Here is a 24,987-nt window from a genome sequence, read left to right as displayed (position 1 = left end):
TCTGTCATCTTCATGGTACCTGTCCTCTTAGAATTCTTTTTTCTAGAGATAAGTTACATAGGTGCCTACTTTTAGTACCAAGCTTGCCTGTTATGCAATAGATGTTTTCACTAAATAAAATATATTTGTACACTTCTTTATACTTGTGCATTGTCCCGGTAGAAGCTTACTCTAGTCCTATGATACGGAATCAATATCTGTATCTTGTTAAATTAAGAATCAAGCAAAAACAGGTAAGTGTTTAGCTACAGCAAAAATAATAATAGGATAACAGGAACAGCTTGGGTGATGGTTCATCCCCATAATCAGGTCTTCCAGAATTTCTGAGCTTCTTGAACTTTATACTGATAACTAGGTGAGTGTCTAAGACTTAACTTTCAAAGTTTTGAAGGCCAGAGTGGGTGGATGTACTGAAAAACATTTCAGGCCTAGGGACTGCAAACACAATCTTTAACCCCCATTATTATCCTTGGTCAGATCAGACTCACACAACTCACATGAAAGGAAAGGTCACTATAATCAAATGTTAAGGTTGAACACTCCCTGTAATTTAGACCCTGGGTGGGCTGGGTTTTTTATCATTCATGAAATTTCAACTCACCATTCTTTAAACGAACATCGTATGCTGTATTATTTTGGTTTCATGCTAAAATGTTTCTGGTTCTGTGACATGTGGTCCACATATATAAATCATTAGTTCAGTGGATGTTCTTGTTTTTTCACACATATTTTTTACTTAAAATGTTTAGCTACAAAATTTTTTTCTTATTGAAATTCATATGAAACTATCTACTTTGGATAAATTCAAGAGTGTAAACATCTATTATTTGCTTCTCAGTTTACATGTAGAATTTTTCTTTCTCCAACAGATTTATTTTGGAGGGAAAGGAATGAATTTTGAGCGGAAAATCATGGAACAGAGAGGTATGGAATAAAAAATAAATACAAATGTAAACTGTTTTGCTAATTGTTTTATAACCACAACGAATGAGTACAGAGAATGCCCTGTGTAAAACAACATGATAAAGTTTCAAGATCAAGGTGTTCCTTTAGATAAGACTGAAGATTTCATATCTGGTATTTGGAATTTAAGCTGCAATCCTTATTTTTGGATGGATCACTGGGGCTGAGATACAGTCCCCTTTCAATCAGACTGGAACAGAAGAATGGCTATTTGGCTCAGGCAGAAGCAGATGAGGTGTTTGGTTTCCTGTGTCACCTAACTACCAAAGTTTCTTCCTGTGGTGCAGTGCTGGGTGGGTTGTACTTCTTGTCAAAGCCCTTTTTAATGTGAGACGCAATAGCTTTCTCTGTGCTATATTTCTCCAACACCTGAGTAGCACACTCCACAGAGTCTTATCACATCTCCTGGGACATATTGGCATCTTTTAGGACCTCCTTTCAGTAGCACAGGGTTACAGTGGAGCAGGTACTGGCCAACTGCCTAGGTCTTCTGGGGGTGGGCCTGGCGAGGCTCACACTCAGAGGGGAAAGCAAGCCTTGCTACCTAAGCCGAGGTGCATCTGTATGTACAGAAACTTTTAAAGGGGGGAGTTTCTTTGAAACAGATGATATTATTTATTTAACAAATATTTATTGTGTGCCCAATTGCATAGTACTTGACACATAGCAGGCACAGATTAAATATTTATGTGACACAATTATTGAGTGAATGAAAAATAGGCATGGTCTTTGGCTTCATGGAGACTATATTCTTCCTAATGAAAGAAATTACAAAATCTAAATACAAAAAGCAAATAAAAACTACAAGTTACAATCAGTGTTATAAATGAAACAAAAAATCATTTGAGACTCAGAGCAATAATGGAGGGAACCTGCAATATCTAACTGGATGAACTGAAACTGTAATAGTTAAGCTGAGACAAAGTCTAAGAATGAGTTGGACATCAAGGCCTAAGAGAGAAGCAGTTCAGCAGAACACACCAGTAATGCACAGTCATCGGACAGGAAGGTGCTTAGCACAGGTCCAGAAGCAGAGAGAGGACCAGTGCGGGTCAAAATGAATTAGTGAGAGCAGCCGATGTGCCATGCAGGAGGCTGCAGAGATAAAGAGAGGACTATTGTATAAATGGAATCTCTTTAGTGGACCTGACCATTATAAACAACGTCACTGAAGTGTATATTTTGTAGCTGCAGAAATTATTTTATTTTAATTTTTTATTATTTACTTTTATCTTTTTGAAAGCAATACCAAAAGGTAGTTCTAGTCTTTATCATACTTATTTAAAAGCTTAACCTCCTAAACAAACAAGGAGTAGACCAAATTTGACAAAATAAAAATAGGGTTCATTTCCTTTTCCTTTTCCCACTTCGGCCCCCTTTATCCACCTGCACAAAGGAAGTTCTTCATTAACAATCTATGGACTGAGGCAGTGAGAACAGTCAGGTCTCAGAGATATTTAAAGGAATGTATCATTGATACCTGCTTTTTGAACTGCAGTGATAGTCTATCAACCAACTTCACCTTTTATACAAGCAAACACTCTCAGAGATGTAAAAATTGATATCAAGCATAAAGTATTTTGCATTTTCCTTTTTATAAATTTTTATTTGGTCTCCCCTCAACCCTCCCCCCCTTTTTTTTTACCTCTTAGGTAACTCAAACAAAACGAATGAGGAAACAGATCTATGTTTTATTATTTTCTTTTAAATATGCTTTTATTTTTATTCTTAAATATGCATCACTTTTCATTTTTCTGAACAGAATGATTTCCATGGTCTGAGATAGAGTGTTAGTAAATTATCTAGATTCTGAGACACTAAAAGTCAGAAAAACAATTTAAAATGTGTAATGCATCTGCATCCTTTAAAAGATTTTTTAAAAGTTGACAGTCAATGAAGATGATCTTTTATAATTACAGCTACTCGGCTAGTACTAAGAGTCTGTGGTCTTTGTTTACAAAAAGGTAACACACTCCTTTATTAGCCACAAAAGAGAAAACGATAGTTGCAGCCACTTGCAAAGCAGCCTTGAGTTATTAAGTGGATCTTGACTGCCACCTTGTGGCCATCAGTGCAATGAACATAAATTGTTGCAGTGATCTAGCTGTGATGGAGTGGGAGGGAAGAGTCGAGTTTGGGGGCAGTCTTCTAAGTTAGCTCATCAAAGCCTTTCAGCCAGATCAAAACAGAATCAAAGTCATTGTGGGCAGAAGACAGGTGGTTATTTTCTTAAATATGTTCAAGAAGCCGATCTAGCAGAAATCTAATTCACTGACTGGGATTGTTTCAGATTCCATAGCCCCGCAAGTATTGATGAAGAAGGAACCAGATCTGGCAAGAATTATTCTAGGTCTGTTACTTAGTAGGAAAAATGAAGTGAATTCAGGAGAGAAGTTCCTGTTTACAGAACTGGAACCAATGAGCACCCAGTAGAGAAGCTTCTCAACCCTGGCTACAGAAATCATCTGAGAGGATTGTGAGATGTAAAGATGCTCAGACCCTCCCCCATGCCCTTCCCAGAGCGATGCTGTGGTTTTTAAAAGCTGGCCACTGGTACTACTGTGCAGCCAGTATTAGGGACACCACATAGCTGAACCTCAATCAGTAGGATAGATGATGACTTTGAGTGGGCACAGTTTATGAAGACTCAGGTTATCTTGTTCAAGAATAAACAAACAAAATCCACATTATGGCAGTCATATGAAGATTATAAGACACTGATTGTAGGCCAGGTGTCTGGGTAACTAAGGGAAGCAGTGTTCTCATAGCTTTGATTGAGATTGGGCCCGATAAACTGTTCCCATAAGATGGAGTGGGCTCCCATGTGCAGAATGATGTTGTTACATAATTTTCTGGCTTGAAGCTGTTTTGTTTGCCTCTAGTACTTAAGGCAGTGGGGGCTCCCTGCTGGGTTCCACACTGGGGAGCAAAGGCCAGACATGCAGGGGGACATGCAGCTTGCAGCATGCGTGGCTTGCCCACCTGGGGATAAAGGCATGCCAGACGTCCCAAAGGCTCCGTGAATAATCTTCCATCTGCACAAAAGCCATGAACCTGTCAAACCTTGAATGATCGAAACGCACCAATATTATCAAATTTTAAAAGAATGATTAGGTGATTACCAAATTCAAAGGATCATTTTAATTTTTTTCCTTGCATAGGTCCCAATAAAGTTGCTCTCCAAAATATATCCCAAATGACATTCTCCTGACCTTCATTTCTTTTTAGGCCTAGATATTTTGTATTATAGACTTATTGTTATACTTAATGTGAATTTCTCTCATTTTTGTCAAGTACAACACTTTACCAGTTGCTCTCAAGATTCAATCTGCATAGATGAACCTTGCTGAAATGCAGTTTTCTGTATTTATCCCCAGAAATTCACTTTAGTAAGTCTAGAGTAGTAAGTAGAAATCTATCTTCTATCTTCTACAGAAATCACAGGGGCGGGTAAAAGTAGGTTTACAGATTTGAGTGACCTTCTTGAGTTGATAAAACTATCATAGTAATCATAACCTGCATCTTTCCCACATAAACAACTACAAATCTATTTCTGCCCACCTCTGTGTATACAAGTCTCTCTATATAAGCTTATTGGTTCTGTTATTTTAGAGAAGCTTGACTAATAGAGAGGGGTGGATATTCTAGATAAATCTTCAGAAAGTCTTAAGTTTATAAAAGTCTCGGTGAGTTGGAGGAACTAAGAGACCCATGAAGCTACAGAATAGAGAGCAAAGAGCAGAGTGAAAATCCTTGAAGCCACATGGAGAAGCCAGTAAAAAACAATGAGGAAGTCATGAATCGAGTTATACTCTGTTCTAGTCGACCTTGAAGGTTCAATTTTGTCTTCAAGGATGCCTCGCCTGCTGGCGGTTTTGAGATTTGTATTTAATATGCCAGGTGTGAAAAATGCCCAGTCTGCTTTAATCTTTATTGCTGTATTGTACTGCACAATTGTCTTAGATTCAGTGAAAATGTACTAGAGCTAGGCACTGAGACAGAAAAATGCATTAAACATAATCCAGGACTTACAGAAATCAAAACAACAAAGGAGAGAAAAGTTACAGTATTTTAGGATTAATACACACTCTAATATTTATGTACAAAATGATGTAATTCCGAGACGCAGGCATTGTTTCTAATGTGCCAATAAGGAAGCTGGAATTCACAGCGGTGAAGTGACTGGTGTATTGTCACAGAGCTTCAAGTACAGCAGGAAACTCGAGTCTTTATTTTGGACGGTCGCCTGCTTAGTTACTACTGTGGGAGCAGAAAAAACTGGTTTCTGGGAAACCACAGGCCATCTTGACCACATCTCTCAAGACTCAGCTCCTAAGATAATAAATACTTGTAAGACTCTTTCGAACACTTAAAATTCTTCCAACCATCTGAATTTTTAGTAACTTGTGCTAGTCTCTATGGTAGCTTTCTAAAAGAGTATAAATATAACTACCTTCGAAAAAGAACTTTTAGGCTGGCACATCTCTCCACACGGTGTCCCTCTCCTTTCTTGATGGGTGAATAAAAACTTGACTCTGTATACTTTCTTCTCTTTGTGAATCCTCTCGCAGCCCATGTCGCCAACCACCCTAACATTTTGGTGGCCCGTATGGAGGACATTCTCTGCTTCCCCCTCTCCTCTGGCCTCCTGAGACTTGTGAACAGGGGTCCAGTGGGCAGCAGAAGCTCGACCCAGTTAACCCTCAAACCCTGTCTCTGTGAGGTTTGGGGAGAGGACTCGGATCCTTCTCCATCTCTCCAGACTCTGCGGGCAGCCTCCTCCTCAACCACCTTCACAGCCAGCAATCAGACTGGAAATGACTGGAAGCAAGAACAGAACTCACCGCCCGCAGGGAGAAAACACTGGAACAAACAGCAGCCTCCTGTTACAGTGCCCTGACAGCCCAGGGGCCGCGTAACAGCAAAACCCCCACACTTGTTTAATCCAGTGAGACCTCACCGCCCCGCTCTGCTCTTTAAGGCTGGTGCATCTCTCCACGCCATGCCCCGCTCCTCTCGTGGATAGTTAATAGCAACTTTACTCTCTACAAAAAAAAGAAGCCCTGGCTGGCATAGCTCAGTGGATTGAGCGCGGGCTGGGAACCAAAGTGTCTCAGGTTCGAGTCCCAGCCAGGGTACATGCCTGGGTTGCAGGCTATAACCCCCAGCAACCGCACATTGATGTTTCTCTCTCTCTCTCTCTATCTCCCTCCCTTCCCTCTCTAAAAATAAATAAAATCTTTTAAAAAAATTTTTAAAAAAAAGAGAGAGAGAGAGAACTTTTACAAATATGCTCACAAATTATAAATATACCAGCAATTAACATTCCAAAACAGGTTGAAAATTTATAACTGGGAGCATTGTGCAAATCACTTATCCTCTATCACAAACTCTTTAGAAGCAAAACAAAGGATCCAGACGGAGATTCACACGACCAGCTTTACTGAATACCCACCTGTCTTAGGTCCGTGGTGACTTGTTTTGGTTGAGGTAGAAAAAAAGAGCAGGGCAATTAGCCTTATATTCTTTAAAAACTCAAGTCTTGTCTTATCCCTGGTAATAAAACTGACCCTGGGAATTTAAGGATGTTAATGTTTCATTACTATGTAATTAGTACATTAAACACACTCATTAAATTGTAAACTGCATTACAAATACCACATTCTAAATTTATCTTATAGTAGTATTTCCCATATAACTTTACTAAAAATCATGTCATTAATGAGATTAAGGGATTCTTAATTGCTCGGTTAAGCAATTAATTCCAGAAATGTCTAGCGTAAGCTAAAGAGCTCAGGTGGATATGTTTTTAGAGTAATTACTGTCTACTAAAAAATACTAACTAGGCGTTTTGTCACCAAGAAGGTGACTTTCAGGAAAAAGGAAGGTTGCAACCCAGTGCATGCAGGCATTCCAAGCCCGTGCGTCCTCGGGCCTGTGCCAAGACAGAGGGGTATTTACATAAGGGAAAGGAAGTCAAGGGAAGGTTAGGACAATTGAGCTTTATTATAAAAATAGGGTTCTTCCTGCAGGGTTCTTGAATGGAGGGTTCTCACAAGTAGGGCTGTCACGATTGTGTAAGTAGAACTTCCCTAAGCCTCAGCTCCTCCATAGACCCTCCCAGCCGATTATGTTTTCTTAAAGTCCCAGTTAGTCTTAATCAATACCCAAATCTCATTTTGTAGTGTAAGCATCCATATGCTTATTTCTTCATTCCTTCACTTAACGATCATTTGTTCCTAGTCACTTATTGGCCACCAGGGGCACAGAGACACTTAAAATATGGTCCCAGGCCTTGAGGGACTGAAAATACAATTTGGTAAGCAAGATATTGTTAAAGTACAATAAACAGTACAAAAAGTAGCACAATAAAATGTATGGATGTTTTAGCAGAAGTACAGAGATACAGGATATAATACTTCTACTGAGAACTACGTTGCCAAATTTTCCAAGTGTGTTAAAGGAGTTATTAGGAGCTGGTTTGTAGAAGAGTATCCTTCATCCTCTGGGTCCACAGTATAAAGTTTTGAGCCAGGCAGATGCCACCTAGGTTACAGAAAAAAATTTCCAATTTTCTTTGTAAATAGGTGTAGCCGGGTGACTAAGTTGTGGCCAGTAAGATACAGGGAACGGTCCTATGCCTAAAGGAATCTTCCATAAGAGAGAGCTGGACTTAAAGTGGAAGGAAAAAAGAGAGACAGAGCTGACTTGTGTGCTCTCCTCCTGTGGATCTCTTCCTCCGCAAATTACAGAACAGAAGGTGCCCTTGACTTAAGGACGAGGTACACACCCCACTGATGTGGAGCACATGGTAGGAATGGCCTGGGCCTCCGGAAGCAAAGCCATCATTGTACCAAACCTGAACATTTTCACATTAGAATGAAATAAATATCTTTTTTAAAAGTCTCTGTTGTTTTACAGTTCCTCGTTCTCATACCTACGGTAATCCTCACACAGGTGCTACTCCTGGAGGGAGGTCAGTGGGCAGGGAGGATGACGGGGAAGGGCACTGCAAACAAAGCAATGAAAGGAGAGGGACTGAAGTGGAGAAGCGCCTGGTGTGTTTGCAAACAGCAGGCACAAACAACTCAGTTATAGGACGAGGGACTGTTACAAACAGAAACTGAACTATTTTATAGCTTCCGTCTTTGATCAAAATTTCACATGGAATCCCGAAAGGCCCTAATCAGCGTTGACCGTGGAGAAGACCCACGCATGAAGTGTGCAGCTGGACCTGGGCTTGAATGTAACTACATGAAGCTCAACATTAGCCATTTCATCTTGAAAAAAATTAGCCTGACTTCTCCCTAGTTAGCAACCAAATTGAATCAAAATATTCAACTATTTTCCAAGATTCAGCAAGACGATGTTGAGAATGAAGCAGAGTCAAAAGGCAGTTCCATTTTGAATTCATTGATGAAACTCCATACTGTTTCTGTCATGACCACCGGCCTGCAGTGACCAAGGAATGCTGTGGATGGCTCGTCGAAGCACGAGAAAAACATACACAGAGATAACCAGGTCCTGTGGGGAAATAGGGATGGAATGGCCACTCTCTGTAGTGGAGAGCGCCATGGCCACCCTCCCTAGGGGAGAGCGCCTCGTTCCCCTGCCCGAGCAGGCTTTTATTGGGTTCATTTGCATAAGAATTCAGGTAAAGCTCATTACTCATTGCCAGGAAGTAAGGATCGAACAATAGATAACAAGGAACTCTGAGGGCCTATTTTGAGTCAGGGTCAGATAGCTGTAATCTTTAAGGAACAAACTTACTAATTCCTTGGACGCTTATCATTCAATTGAGAGCATTCTAAACAAAGCAGATTTCACAGGATTTTACATATTCCTTCTTAGGCCTGATCACCCGGGGAACCTGCCCTTTCTAGCACAGGGCAGCACCACTCTGTCATTGTTTTAGGCTTAGGTGGAGCAAGGGAAGTAAGGCAACCAAGAGATAAGGAAATTCTCTCCCAGACAATGAGGACTCAGGCTATGTCAAAGCCGAGGGGTGAGGGTCCATCACCCTCTTTTGCTGTAGTCCCCAAAGTCCTTCCTTGGGGGACTCCCATGTGATCGTGCCTGTCTTAGATCGTTCCCACCTTGGGGAATCTTACCTGTCATTGGCTAACCAACCAAGCATTAGGGGCCAGGCAGGGTGAAGTAAAAGGAGCAGAAGCGGTGCTTATCTGCCAGGGAGATAAGCTTTTGTCTCCTTGCTGGCTTAAAGTTCAAGGTCATTCCTTCAGCCTTAGCCTTGGCGGGGGTTACAGCTTCTGATACCAGGCAGGGCGGTTCCCAACATGTTTCCACAGCGGCTGCACCAGTCTGCATTCCCAACAGTGCACATGGCTTCCCTCTTTCTCCACACCCTTGCCAGCACTTGTTTGATTTATTGATGATGGCCATTCTGGCAGGTGTGAGGTGATATCTCATTTTGGTTTTAATTTACATATATATCCAAAGACACCCAAAAAACTAATTCAAAAGAATGTATGAACCCTTATGTTCATTGCAGAATTATTTACAATAGCCAAGATCTGGAAACAGCCTAAGTGCCCATCAGTAGGTGAGTGGATAAAAAGGCTGTAGTACATTTACACAATGGAATACTACTTGGCCATAAAAGAAGAAATTTTACCCTTTGCAACAGCATGACTGGGCCTGGAGAGTATTATACTAAGTGAACTAAGCCTGTCAGAGAAAAACAAATACCTTATGTTTTCACTGATATGTGGAATCTGATGAAAAAAATAAGCTGACAAAATAGAAACAGAGGCGTAGATACAAGGAAGAGACTGACAGCTGTCAGAGGGGAGGGGGACTACATGAAAGGTGAAGGGATCAGCCAAAGAACATATGTACGAAACACATAGACACAGGCAACAGTGTGGGTTAGCCAGAAGGGAAGGGGGTGGAGGGTAGGTGGAGGAGGGCCAAGTGGGGAACATGGGAATGGGAGAGAATGGGGCAACGGGCTCAGAATGTAGTGCACAGATGAGGTTTCGTTGAGTTGTACACTTGAAACTTGTATGGTTTTGGAAACAGATTATCACCCCAATACATTCCATTTTTTAAGAGAATCTAGCACAGTGATTTATACAAATACACATAATTGGCCAAGAAACATTTGTTCTCTTTCCTGCCCTTGCATTCACCTTTATTTCACCTTCTTGCTCATTTGTGTATGAGAACTGTGGGTCCTTCAGGGATCTGTCATCTGGGGATTAGAAAGTTGACTTAAAAAAGGCAGAGGTGACGCCTCACTTGCCACCCCAGAACCAGTCAACCGCAGCACTGGGCGGAGCCTCAGGAGGGAAAAGTGCTTCCGGTCACGGAGCAGTTTGGGCTGCAGACACCTGAGCCAAGGGCATCCTCTTTGCAAGGCAGCTTTATACTTCATTCTGCTTTGGGTGGTATAAAGGAAGGGGAACTCTGTTTGTTAATGTGTGTAGAGGACAATTAATATAATTAATACTTGGGCATTTTATAATTAACAAAAAAACTAAAACAAGTTTTTAAAAAGTACATATTAACTCCAGCCTGATAGTGCTGAAAATTGTTCTAGCTTCTTGGTCCCACCTCCAAGTTCTACCTGCTGATGCGCAAAATACCAGCAGTGCCATCTTTGGAAATAAATGGCAGCTTCAGGAAAATCGGTCTTCAAAGAGAGCTGAAGGGGAGGAAAACGGCCCTCTCAGCCGTGTTTCTCGTCAAGTCCGCAACTATCTTTAGAGACACCCAGCTCAACATATTCCATTTTCTCTGACTCATGTAATTTCCTGCACTTGCCAATTAATATCCTGCAGAGTTACCAGTGAACCAAAAATGAAAATCTAGATTATTCCTGCCAACTAGCCTGATTGCCATTTGTTTTAAATAAAATGTCTTCCTGATATGCAATGTTGTGGTTTGCAAAGGGTTTATTTCAGTCATGTCAACCTATGGTGTAATGATTGTATCTGACAGGAAGGGAATTTGGGATTACATTTATACAAAAAATAAACTGGCCCATCTCTCAGAGCTAATTAAGTGGCAGAGTTGGTATTTGAACCCTATTTCCTGCCTCCAGATCTTCCTTCTAGTAAGTTTAAGGGCTTCTCAAAGTTTCTTTAATGGTCCTTTTATAGCTTGTGCTTTCATAGAAAATGTAGTTGTTGTTTTTTTCCTTTTGGTCCTTTTTTTTTTTTTCAGCTGCTTCCCAGGTTCCAAGTCTCACAGGGAACCTTACAGTTTAGGAGGAAGTAAAACATTCAGGCCTGAGAAGAGGCATGGGAGTGCTCCAGAGGAGAAAAAATGTAGTTCTTAACTGAATTACCAAACCCTTGAACTGAAATTTTCAGCCCTACCAGTAGCTGCTACTCTTTCACTATATTTTGAGCATCCTCTATTAAATATACGTCAGGCACTGTTCTAACTAGTTTGTGTCAACCAGTGAACAACACAAAGTTTCTGCCTTTGCGGAGCTTACAAACCCAGTGAGACACAGACAACAAACTTAAAATGTTAGGTGATCAGTGCTAAGCATCAAGGACAGAGCAGAGCAAGGTAGGAATGAGTGGCGGGGCTGAGAGTGGGGGAGGGTGTTGGAATACTACACAGGGTCCTCAGGGTAGGCTTGAGATGACAGCTGAGCCAAGACTTAGAGGTAGGAAGCTAGCCAATGTCAACACCCTATTTAATATTGGCTTGTTGTTACTTTTATTCTTTGGATACCAAGTAGGAAGCAATCATCATGCTTTTGTTGAAAGATGTGAACAACGCTGAGCCTGTTAGTGCAAAAACAGATGTTTCAACCATCCATCCAGGAGCTTGGGGTCACTTCATGCAAGTCTTAAGTCCTGAACAGCTCTGATCCAAAGTCATAGGACCTTGAATCAATATACTGCTGTGTTGAAAATACAACCATCAAGACAGACGACCCAGTGTTGAATACACACCAGAATGCCTTCTGTCATTTGTTAGTCACTGTTGAAATACACGCACACCTGCACGACAGCATGTCCAAATGTCATCTGACTACTTCCTGTTACTTCAAACTTTGGAAATAATCTGGTTGTATAGATTTACAAAGTATCAACATGCCCATCCATAACTCTAGAACAAAGAGCAAAATATTTTTAAGTGGCCCTACAATTCAAAAAAGCAGTTAGACTGACACTACTACCATCTCTGTTTTTGACACAGGACTGTAACGTGTGCTTTTGGTTTGGGGGTTTGTTTTTAACTGTCTATCCAAATAGCTGAGAAAAGCAAGCTCTGCAGCCATGAGTCATCCACGGGATAATATGCCACAGGCAGAGTCGACCAAATTGCAGAGGGAGCACTGGGACAGCCGGGTAAACAAAGCGGTGGGTGGGGAGGTGGGCGGCAGGACAGAATTCTCAGGCTGCACTGAAGTGACGGCATGGACTCAGAGCCACTCCGGGACGAAATGGGGCCAGTTCCTGAAAATAACTGGTGGTTTATCACAACGAACATGAAACAAAACAATAAAGAAATGAAGATGAATGTTTGGAGCTTGTTCAAATCTCTCAGAGTAAAATTATATCTGAAAGAAAACACAGCTAGAAATAGTTGATTACATGTCTTTATACAGAGAGTAAAAACTGGCTGAAACCAATTTGTTAACTAGTTTATTTTCCAGAAATGATGCATTTGTTTATTGTAGCAGCCGACTTGGTGCTGTATCCATGGGCAAGTGTGCGGCATGCCCCAGCCCACACACACTATCTCAAAATTATACCACTCCTAGTACACATTTGGTGATTAATGACAGATACAACATGTACTTACTAAATGTAGCATTTCCACAGCAACTGACAATATTTAACCAAAAGGGCACTGCAACAGCCAGAGGCCTGTGCACACACTGGGGAGCACCGTTCCCACTGGGAAGCCCCATGGCACCCCCGAAGCTGCGCCAGGCGGTGCACCTGTCTGCCAAATCACCGCTCTTCATTAGTTAAGCCCCATCTGTTTGTTCTTTTGCAATCTTAATCTCTGATTTCACAATAATTGATAAACTTTAAAGTGCACCATACTTTATAGAAAGAAAACAATTCTGCATTGGGGCAAAAATGGCAAACTGCTATTCAAGGGTGGCATTCTTTTTCTGGTTTCCACCCACACTGGGTTAACAGCAGTACTGGGGCAGGAGGTACCTGGATGACATAGGCAGTGTGTGCTTGTCTGTCTGTCTGTCTTTCTCTATGGTGGGAATAAACTTCCATTTTATACTAAATACAAAGAGAGTAACTACATAATATGTTTGTCCATCGGGAAACTTGTAACAGTGAAATAAGGAAGCATCAATCAATTAATCTGTACAATAGGCATAAATTGAGACTCTTCTTGGCAAAGCTAGATGCATGTTTTACCCTACAAATAGACATGAATTCTTTCTCCCAAAATATATGGTAAAAGCTGGAACTCACTCATCTGACAGTAATGTCGTCATACTGATTCTACAGGGAAAAATGGGACCTTTTGACACATCATTCGAGCTGGATTCCCAGAAAAAAGTATTAGGATGTCAGCAGCCTTACACAGAAACATGGGACTCAGATTAGTGAAGACATTTCCTAAACTGCTTTCACCGGAGACTTGACTCGCAATGGCCAGAGGGCTCCACGAAGCTTTAAAACTCAACTGGCAGGAAACATGGGAGTGGCGCTGAGATACTGATGTCCAAGAAAGCATCGTGTCCATATGAGACCGCTGAAATACCCAGCCCGCCTTTGCCTCCAAACTTAGCCAAGTTATTTGAACTTAGTGGATTTGTAACATCAGAGACCTGGTCTAACATGATATGTAATATCCCATTCAAGGACAGATTTTTCCAACAGAAAAATCTAGAGACAGGTCAGACTGAAATGAGTGAAGGCCTCCTAGGGAAACAGAGGCTGTGCATTCAAAGTCCCTCTCTGGTTTAGCGATAACCTGCAAACCCTTGCACTACAGGGACTGCTGCGCATGTGTCTGGAGGACTGGGATCAGACATGTGTTTATTTTGAACATTCATCCCATCTCATTCCTAAGCAGTGACTAAGTTTATTGGCTTCAAAATGTATCTTAATTTTCCATTTGGCTTATCAGAAGCAACACCTCAGTATTTTTGTCAGTAATGACAAATGTCCATTTTCAGTGCTTTAATGTCAATATCAAAATTAGTTTTAAGGCATTAATTTCAGAGAAAGGGAAGAAACATGGATTTGTTTTATGCAGTTATACATTCATTGGTTGACTCCTATATGTATCCTGACAGGTGAACTGAACTCACAATCTTGGTGTATCAGAAGGATGCTCTAACCAACCGAGCTACCTGGCCAGGGCCCTTAGAGCTTAATTTCCTTCCTCTGGTGCTTGCTGGGCTTCTTCCATCCCTCTTAATCCTGATCTTTCTCAGTCAGTACTCTGGGCATGGTTCGGTGATGGGTGGAATCCCGCCCTGATCTTTAGTAATCACTACTTCCTTTCCAGAGACTCTAATGTTCTCCATAATACTCTACAGAGATAGACGCCACTTGAGGATATAGATGCAAGAGATTAAAGGGTCAAGAGTTTAGTGCAGTTTCTACTAATCTGTTTTTCATTGTCTCATAACTTGCACCCCAACTTCCTACCCACATAATGATTCCTGACTGACTCAAGGACTGAAATAGTCAGAAGATGCCAATCTTGTCTGACCCTAGGAGCCTTACTTAGGTATCTCTCCTGCTTTAGATGTGGAGACAATGTGGATAGAATATGTCCATAACTGACTGAAGGACTCAAATGGTCAGAAGACACCGAGCTTGTGTGACTCTACGAGGCTTACGTAGGTGTCTCTCCTGCTGACCAAGGTGTGGAAGGAGTATGTTTGGTTGGGATTTCGAGCAAAACCAACTATACAAAGTAGCACCTCTCCACCTTCAGTATGCAACAGACTCATGAGATTGAAAACACAGGCACATACGCTGAGATTCTGAGTGGGCTAAAGCTGGAGACATCTACACATGTAAGAAGCAAACCCCAATTCCACCCCCACAATTCTGATGTAGGTGGTCTACCACCTTCCCCTCTGAAAATCACACAAAGCAGTGATAAAGCAGTGACCTTCAGGGGGGAATCACACACACACACCACCTATGCACCAGACACACTGCCCCATGTCCACATTCACCTGTGGATGTAACTTCTGGTCAGTAGACACGTGTATGTCCAACCACGTACGAGCAAACATTCTACCAGTCACTCAAAACTTTCTGCTCAGAGGTTCCATCTGTCATCCATTCTAATACACACTAAATCAAGACAACAGTCCTGAACTCATGGCGGGTTTTTAAGGTATGCAATTACTTTATTTCCTTGGCCTGACAGTATAAACTTCATTAAACAAGAGCCTGCAGCTGACAGAATCAACACAGATTCCCCCCCAGCGGAAGGACCCGTTTCATTAGCAGAGATGAACTGATATGTTACGTCCAAGTGCAATTCCTGCTCCCCACCCCCACCCATAACCCCTACAGTGAAAATAATCAGAATCAACAGAATCCCACAAATTACTAAAAGTCATCCCCTCAAACTTTTCTAACTAGCAGCTGCAGTAAATGAAAACCCACAGAGGGAGGCAGCTGGCCATCACTTAGCGTTTCTGTGCATGTGAGACTGAAGGGACAGCAGGGAGGGAGGACATCCCTTGAGTCTGTAATTGGAAATGGCTGAGGCTCATTAAACTCCACGGTAGGTATGGAATAAGGGGCACCAGAGAGACAGCAGGTTAGGCAGAGATGTTCAATACTTCATCAGTTCCAGTTAAATGCTATCCAAACTATCTTCATAATCACGTATCCTTCACGCCTGGCCCCTAATTTCCTAAAGTAAGAGAGCTCTATCTAAGTTTCTGTCAGATGTCTACCACCACCACTGGGGCGGTACTGTGACGTTTGTGTGTGAGGTTATGACTGGGATGGGGAGTGGAAAGGAGGAGGTGTGGAGAAGAAGAGGTGTGACAACAGGAGAGACGGGACACAATGTTTTCATTACAATGTGTCTCCTTTGGTCCCCAGGAATGGTCCACTACCAGTAGTCCTAAAACATTCCCATCCTCTTCTTCTAGCTAACTTGTGCAAATGTCAAAAAGAGAATCTCTGCCCAAAGAGAAGGGAAGAGCCGGAAGTTGATGCTGGTCCACAATCATCTCTGGCCCCAACCTGCTCACTTCCTGACTCTTCTATTAAAAAAAAAAATTACACAAAAATTTGCAGCAATGCTGTGAAATTACATCATCTCCATTCCTCAAGCAAAGCTAATCCAATAGCTCTGTTCTGACATGCTTTCTCCCTGGGCCGAGGAAGCAGCAAAAAATATCAATTGAGCAGGTGAAAATATGGTGACGGTGTGTGCGGTGTAGTGTTTCCAGATGTCTTCACCTTCTGTCTCCTCCGTCGTGGGAGCCCCCCCTTCTCTCCCCCAAGTCCCACACACACCCCCTCCCCCTACCCCCGAGTCCAGGTGCTCCCATCTGCTGGACTTCCGCCACTCACTTCCCATAGACACTCTCATCACTGTAGGCCACATACAGAAAATAGTCTTCCTCGTGGTTGTCCTAGGGCAAGAGAGAAGAGGACAGGTTACAAACATAATCACATTCTTTATCTCCAGGACTGTGATCTTCACATAACCTTCTAAAGTAAGTATGGAAGGTGTATTTATTATAGAACCCAATAAAAGGAAGAACAATGAGTATTTAGAACTGGTGCGATTCAACCCTGAATGCACAAAAACCTTCATGGAGAATATCATACACGTAGGTATCAGGGATACAACCAAGACTAGGGCATAGTCCTTACCTTTAAAAGCTCGTTCTAGCAAGGGGGACAGAGATACAACAAAACACACATAATGAAATATATGCCAACAGGGTATATATGCTATGGAATAAAAATTAGGTTAGCAGCATTAGAAGTTTTTGCACTCACTAATGAAGCACAAGAAGGCAGCAGCATCTTGTGTGAAATCCTTGAAGGAATAACACAGCTACACTCTTAGGTGATACAACATGATGAAGTCCTTTACTATAGTTTTTTCGTAATAGAGTCTGACAATTTACCAGTTAAGCCAAACAAAATCACATAACATAATCTTTCCAGCTGAGTTTATCTTTGAAGACAATTTAAAGATTTTTGCCTCAATTATAAATTTCAGTTTACTTGAAATTTTCACAATCAGAAGCTATTTCCTGCTTTCAATAAAGATAACTTCGTATTAAAATACTCGACCAAGGCAAGACTGAAAAAATAATTCAAAGGCACTGAATCCAGTAGCTGCTCCATTCCTAAAGGACAAGTGGTATCTAATCTCTCAGAGCCTCACACGGCCACGGGTAAGTGGATCCTGACAGACAACACCTCCTGCTCCACTTCCCGGGCACGTTATCAAAAGGCACTGGAACAAGAGCTGAAGAACAGCCGACCTGTCGGTATTGTGGTGACCGAGACCATTACCTCATACAGCTGGCCCATGGTGGCGCTGGTGGGAGGGATGGTGTTGTTGACAAAGAAGAATAAGGCGTCCTCAGGTCTCAGGTGGATCCTCTTCCGGATTAAGAAGTAGAACTGGCCAACTAGATGAAGGAAGAAGGTTTTAGAAACGGCAACAGGGAACAACACAAGGGATTAGGAGAAGGGTAACACCCAGAAAAGAATTCTCCTATACCTCATCCCTTCAAAGTACCAGCTTTACATACTATCTGGACAGAACCCAGTACTGTCCTATAGCTGTAGAAATAAAGTGAAACTCAAAGAAGTCTTGCATTTCCCAACATGCTGCTGAGGAGCTTATTCCTCAGAAAACAGACACTTCCCATGCTTTACTCAGTTTCAGACCTAATGTTAGCATACCCACTCAAGCCTGAGGACGGCTCTGAGGGAATGCCATGTATGTCCAGACTGAAACATTCCCATCCCCATCTAATGTGATTTGAAACACACTTCCATCTCAAGACAAACTAGCCGTGGGAAGAGGTCTTCTGGACTCCAGTAATCAACCTTAGTACCATCACTCAATGTAGGGATGATGAGTGGAGTTCACAGCTTTCCCTTTTACCAAGAAGACTGAAAAAGTTCTAGAAGGTTGATATTTAAATCCAGGAACTCTGAAGCAAATACATCTAGAAAACTTTCTAGTTTCTCATGGATGCAGTGATTCCACTAAGGATCAAGGTGAAGAATGAATATATCTTCAGCAATTTCAAACAGTATCTATAAAACATTAACAAAACACAAACAAAAACGCAAAAACAAAGAAAACGTAGCTTGAGGAAAAAAGTTATTCACTTGGGAATCTCTAAAATGTGATCCTCCACCAAGAAACCGGTCTGGGTTTTCTTTTGGAATAAACTGACATCAGTGACAAAGCTGATTTTAAGTGGTTTCACTAACAGACATTTGATCTTCTCTTTCAATGTTTAAGTCACACGAGGCTCTATGATGGAAATACTTGAGGGAAGCAGTGACGGGGAAGAGTTATTCCACCGTTTTTGAATCACCTAATTCTCTGGGAAGCACAACTCCCTTTCTTCAACCCCCCTTCCTCAGTCTCACAACCTCATGTTTGCAAGAAGGACTGGGAATGCTTTGCCATGGGAGGAAGGGTCAAGGGGAAGGAGAGCATTACCCGTGAGGTCAGAGGGCACTAGGTACTTCCTCTTGTCCAGGTCAGGCACCCTGGCCTTAGGAGCCTTCTCCACGATCACCTGGGAGGGGGCAGAGAGTAGGGAGTGAAAACTACAGAATCTAACCTAGTATTTTCCCTTCCGCACCCTACAATTACCCTATTTGAAGTGAGTGTGACGAATGCCAATAACACTGTTCCATTTCTTATTCTCCCTCCCCCCTTACAAGTGTATGGGGGAAATGGGCTTTCTTAGAAAGGCTGTAGTTTTATTACTACAGTAACAATGGAGCGGGCATGTGATGAAAAGGAAAAAGAACCTTGATTTTAAGTATTTATAAGTTACTTGTAAAGTATACACTAGGGTACATGTTTTCTGATATTTAATTAGAGCGTTAAGATTGTCTGGACGTTCCCGAATGGCCCAGAGTCCCTATCAGTTTCCTATCTTGCAAATGCCATTTATTAAAGCTACAGAAAACAGAGTTTAAACTTTGTATTTTGTCAACATTTTTGAGAATGACCACAAAAAATTGTTAAGACACTTTACATAAAAAAGTAGTAAAGTACTTCTTTAGTATGATATTCTGCAATATAATATCAGTACAATAACCTATTTATCAAGAGTATGTTAGAATTTCAAGGGATTTTCAACACTTTAAATATTTCTATAACACTTAAAGGTTTAGAAAGATCATATATTTGTGTAATGAAAAGAAAAAATAAAGCAATGTAAAAATTAAAGACTTTTTATGCATGTAAACTTATAAAATAGAAAACATTTATAATTTAAAATATTTAAATAACATTACAAAAATATATTCAGTATTTACAGATTTATAAACTATGTGCATTATATTACATGTTTACAATTTAAATATTTAAAATTCTATTATAAACCCATGAGCTTTAGATTTTTCATTTAGAAAATATCATCATCCTAGACAGAGGGTATGGGAGGTATGGAAAGTTAAAGAAGCAGATATAAACACTGGACAAGTTTCCCTAGTAGCTGTGTGATCTTCAACAGGTCACTCAACCTCTCTGAGCTTCAGCATTCCAATGAGTAAAAGATGGTAACTTTTCAACACCTCCTTTAGAAAGTTATGGTACTGATACGGTGAACTAGAATAATCCGTAAAATTCTATGTGAAATGCCTGTAAATTATGTAGAAGTATCTAAACATAAGAACTGGCTTAGAGGGAGGGATCTGAAGCTTTTAAATTTAAGGGGACCAATTAAAATAGTGGAAAGTTTAGTTTATATATACAGAGAAAAAGAATACTATTCCATTTAGAAGAGCAAGATAACACTTACGATTAAAAATAAAAACTAAGTGTCGCAGGTTCGATTCCCAGTCAGGGTACATGCCTGGGTTGCAGGCCATGATGCCCAGCAACTGCAGATTGATGTTTCTCTCTCTCTATCTCCCTCCCTTCTCTCTCTAAAAATAAGTAAATAAAATCTTAAAAAAAAAAACTAGAGTAGTGACATGTGAATCAGAAATTAAAAAGAAAAAGTAGGAAGAGCATCAGGGAGAGACCGATGAAGGTCCAACAATGAGGAGGGCCAGGAGGCAGCATGGTAATAAATTCAAAGCTAAACAGGACATATAGCACTGTGTCCAGCAGGAACTTTGAAGCCTGGAATTTCCAGCTCTGGTCAGTACATGAAGGAACCACAAGAAGGGAGCAGAAAAAGAGCAATAAAACCAACTGCAAAGGAGACATCCATGGCGCAGTGTGGAGGAAGGGGCGAGACTGGGTGGGAAAGACTTGGAGGAGGAAGGAGAAGGATAAACCACTGGTTTACCAGAAAGTATCTGTTTCAAAGAATCCCAACTCACTTATAGTGGGCCCTGGGCCAGAGGCTTTGCCTGTTTGGTCCTGTTTTTCTCATCTGTGAAGTGAAATGTGGCTAATACCCCTTGGAGCCATTCACGAATTTAAAAAAAATAGACAACCCCTTGCCTTGCCTAAGAGTTTCCTGCAATGTTGCAGGTTTTCAATACACTGTAGCTATTAAGATCATTTCAAGAACACATGAAACCCTCCTCCCTCAAAGCACAAGCACACCTGTCCAGGTGTGGCAGCTCTGGAGACACTGTTGGCGCTAAGCTTGAGCTACGTGAGCAGTCAGTGCGTGACTAATTTCACACTGCCAACGGTCAGTCCAGCTGGAAGGGGCACTGGAAATCATTTACTCCAACCTTTTGTGTAAACAGAACACTTCAGCGAGATTAAGTGTCCTGCGCAAAACTGGAATCAAATCTCAGAATTCAGAGAGCAGAGCTCCTCTTTCTGCGTCACAACTACAAAGAAGGTCACAGGCTGAGTACCTAAGGAGCAGTTGGGAGGCTTAACACTAGTTAACACTTAACTGGAGGGACAAGCTCTGAGTGATGGTCCTGAGTTTACACATTATACAATTTTGTAAATCATTTAAGACTAAACCTAGCAGGAAGAGAATAGGGAGAATTACCTGAAATGTTCTGGGTGGTTGCAAAGGGAAATGTGATGGGCTTGATTTTAAGGAAACATAGGAGTTTTAACTAGATTAACAGGGACATTTCAGAGTTTGTAATTTATACAGAGTTGCTGGAACAGAGTCTCATACTACTCTGCGAACTCTTGATAGAAGCAACAGATTATTTCTCTATTTCCAATACCTCATGGTGTGAGGTACAGAGTATACACTTCATTCTAATAGAATTGTATTAGAAACTGGGAAATATATCATGAAGGACCCAACAGCAGGGCTGCAATCCAAGGTCTCCGCAGACCAACCATGTGAAGCCTTTAGGGAGTAACATCATTCCTCTGTGCTCCCGAGTTTTCTTCTGCAGAGTGTGGATTATAATGGTGTGAAGATGACTACAGAGTGAGTGACTACAGAGCACTCAGAATATGCTCAGGTACATGGTAAACCACCAATAAAAGTTAATTGTCACACTTATATGTTATTATCAGAAAGTATAACACCACTAGAATTGGGAGAAACTTTTAAAGCAGTCATCCAATGTTGAGAGACCAGCAGAGTAACTAGTGAAGGACCCCTTTTTGTGCACAATTTCCAGAGAATAAATGGCCCTCGTGTCTCCTCTTTCTTAGAGGAAAAGGACCGCTCGCGGTTTCTGCTGCTGGCTTAAGGCCCAGATTGCTCTGGTAGCTATGAGACCAGGACAATTAGATAAGGATTGGAGAGGAGGCCCAAGAGCACCTGCTGGTAAAGAAAGCACATCATAACATCGCAATCCCTTTATCTTAATGTCCCTCCCTGCCTGATGATGTTCTTTCAGCTCCAAAATCCAACGATTACTGTTCCCTCTAACACAAAAGTCTTCTGCCTCCCCATCCTGCTGTGCAGCCTACGTGAGAGGAAAACCAGGCAAGTGGCGGGGGAGGGGTGACAGGAAAAAAGCCCGGATGCAGAAAGATACCCTCTCAATTCCTCCTCAGTGACTGGACGAGTTTTATTACATTAACCAGGGTCCAAAAAGCAGAGAAACACGCCTCAGGCCTTCCTGATTGTGTCCAATTACAATCTGATCAGAATAAGTAGCGGAGCTGGCTGCCCCACACTCGCCCTGGGAGCCAAGAATGAGGCAATCCGGCTGTGGCGCAGAGAACGTGACCTTGTTTTCCAGGCCAGGCCTGTCCTGTGGCACTCCCCATCCCCCCTCCTATCTTCACACAATTTAACATATAAATAAATAAGTAAATAAATAAGTAAAAGCTGGTTTCCGAATCTTAGCCACCCAAACCCAATGCTTTGGTCCAGTGAGGACCAAAGTCAACTTAATTAAGGAAGAACCAGCTGAGGCATAAATCTATGGGGGCGAACCACGGATTATTCCCAAAATAATTTTTCTGAGTCTTTAAGGGAGCAAATGTACACAAGGGCCACATTTTAAGCACCTCCCAACCCACAGAGCTTCTGAATACTGCTGAGTCATTCAAACGTAGGCTTCGCTCTAAGGATGCGGTCAGCTCCAAAGATGGGTACGGGCCCTGAGTGTATGCGTTTTAAAAGGCCCGCAGTCAGAACGTCCATTGCAGTGGTCCTCCTCGCAGTGGAGGACGCCCTGGGTTAAGTAATTTTAGGGACCAGCGACCTTCTGTGCCTTAAGGCAGCCATCACGACTCCCCCACCTTCCCACATTCCCCTTTGCCCTCCCCCTTCCCGCTCCCCTGAAACTCACAGGAACCCTGTCCGGATATTTCTTCCGGATCTTTTCTCCTTCTTTTTTCCGATACTCAAAGGGATGGTCCTCCTTATACTGGAACTTCATGATGGACCGCAGGGTTCCTAAGATCCCCGGACGGGGCCTGCCTTCCTCGCTGATGATTGCGTCTCTCCCGCCTCGCTTCCCTCCACCAAATTTCAACGGGTATCAGACTCGCTACGGAGACAGAAGCTCCCGACGCCACGCAGCTCGGCAGAGCTTTCGGAAGGGATCTCCAGTCCCACCGTCCGCAGGTTGAGGGTGTCCAGGTAAAGAATTTCCGGTGGCTTTTCCCAGGAGCTGGGAACACAAAAACAACAGGGCGGTGCGTCGATGTGGTGATGTCACGACGCCCCACCCTTCGCCCCGCCCCCAGCATTCCGGACCTTGGGGGACCCGGGGGGCAGGCACCTTGTGGGTTTCAGTGTGATTTTTTCCTATCTAACCTTTTCGCTCATTAGAGTTCATTGCAAACGGAAACAGTTTTTACGTCTTATGTTATGAAAAATGGAACGTTAAAGATGGTTTTAAAACAAAACATATGTTCTAAAGATGTTTTCTTCCCTCTCCATCGCTTTTTCTTGGTTTCGCCCAAAAACAAACTTAGGAGGAGAAAATCGAGGTTTTTCCAGCTGCCTGGGATCTGGAATCTGGGGAAAGAGGGATTGAGGGTCCAGGGGTGTCAGGCCAGTGCAGAAATGACCCATGCTTGTATTTTGGCCTTTGCTCCTTCAATTGCAACCGCCTGGCACTTTGGAAACTAGTCTGGATTCATTCGACCGTGACCCCTCCTTCACCTCGTGGGCGTCATTTTGTTTGGGTCTGTGCTGCAATTTGCTCCTAGAGCAGGAACAGAAACAAAACGTGACTCAGGAATTCGAAGGGACTGTTAGGTGAAGGGCATCAGATGTAATCAAGGTTCAGAGAATGGGTGTCTGTCATGACTACTAAGGGCTTGGAGCATACTCAAATATAGAAATGATGCACTTTCTCCTATTACCTCAGAAGTTGGGCCTGTCTTATGGAAAAGATCAAGAGATTTAAGTGATTAATTCAGTAGTGTTTCCCACACATTCTTTTTTCTTACGCAAAAATTAACCTGACGAATAGGACTACTGGTCGTGTCCCCAGTGTGAACAGAAAGCGCCCCCGGAAAGGGTGGTGGGCCAGGGTCCAGGGTTGCTGCCCTCTGGCCGTCCCCTTACCTCACCAAGAAGCAAATGGTCTAAGGCCTTTCCAACCACTGTTAATGACAGTGATTTCAGGGTTTTACTGGGGAGGAGCAGTAGAAATTGTGAAAGATTAAAGAGGGGTGAATAAGGGCTGCTTTGCCCAGAATAAGTTTAGGAAGTTCTGAAAACTATGTGAGACAAAGAGCAGCCCCAGGCACCTACCTTGTATCAAGTTTCCAGGTTCTCTGATTTTAAAAATAAACCACAAAATAAAAGAAAGTAAGTCACATTATTGAAACAAGAAAAATGAATTGCATAGCCATACCTCTTGATGGCACCTTTCAATTCTTTTTATGTGTGGCAATCCAATAGTTACTTTATCACATTGTATATTTACATGTTTTTAGTCCTTATTTTCAATTTTAAAATTTTAGCTTATTTTAGCTTTGACCCAAATATAGCAAAATCTTTCAAAAGGGTACTTTACAACCAGTTGAGAAAAGTAATTACAATGGAGATTGGTATTTTAAGACTGTTGTTTTCTGATCAAATCTACTGGAAATAAATCCTAGCTAGTTAAAATGCTGGTTTTAACTTTTATTTTAAAAAACACCTAAGCACAGTGACAATTTATACACGAAAAATCATTTGGAGATTAAATTTCAGTTAATCTTTCTGCCTCAGGTCTCTTCAAAATACCCAATCTGTCAACTTCTAAAGTTTGCTATCATTTTCAACATAAAATTTAAAATATTGTACAGAAGACAACTTTATAAATTACTACATTCCATCAGATAAAATATTTCAACATTCCTTTTATAACCAAATTAAAAAAGAAAATATTAAAAAGCTCACATTTCAGGAACTCTTATTCATTGCTGATGGAAATGGAAAATGGTAGAGCCAGTTTGGAAGACACTTGCATGGTTTCTTAGAAAACATACTCTTACAAGCAATCATCCTCTTTCATATTTGCC

General features: G+C 41.8%; 1 protein-coding gene and 1 pseudogene across 1 annotated transcript; both read right to left on the bottom strand.

Annotated features, from left to right (window-relative positions):
- Positions 1 to 1,144: 1,144 nt before the first annotated feature.
- LOC123819362 lies at positions 1,145 to 5,539 on the bottom strand (annotated as a pseudogene).
- A 9,735-nt stretch (positions 5,540 to 15,274) lies between these two features.
- On the bottom strand, positions 15,275 to 23,162 carry GABARAPL1 (GABA type A receptor associated protein like 1). Its single transcript, XM_045839745.1, has 4 exons — positions 22,815 to 23,162; positions 18,616 to 18,694; positions 17,445 to 17,563; positions 15,275 to 16,546 (listed from the first exon to the last, which is right to left on the bottom strand). The coding sequence occupies exons 1-4, from the start codon at positions 22,902 to 22,904 to the stop codon at positions 16,481 to 16,483; spliced, it is 354 nt and encodes a 117-aa protein (XP_045695701.1). The 5' UTR covers positions 22,905 to 23,162; the 3' UTR covers positions 15,275 to 16,480.
- Between the last annotated feature and the right edge of the window lie 1,825 nt (positions 23,163 to 24,987).

The sequence above is a fragment of the Phyllostomus hastatus genome, unplaced genomic scaffold, assembly GCF_019186645.2.
Source record: "Phyllostomus hastatus isolate PE091 unplaced genomic scaffold, TTU_PhHast_1.1 phas_contig_308, whole genome shotgun sequence".
NCBI classification, from domain to species: Eukaryota; Metazoa; Chordata; class Mammalia; order Chiroptera; family Phyllostomidae; genus Phyllostomus; species Phyllostomus hastatus.
The sequence above is the reverse complement of the archived record's forward strand: the minus strand, read 5'-3'. Positions and strand labels throughout refer to the sequence as shown.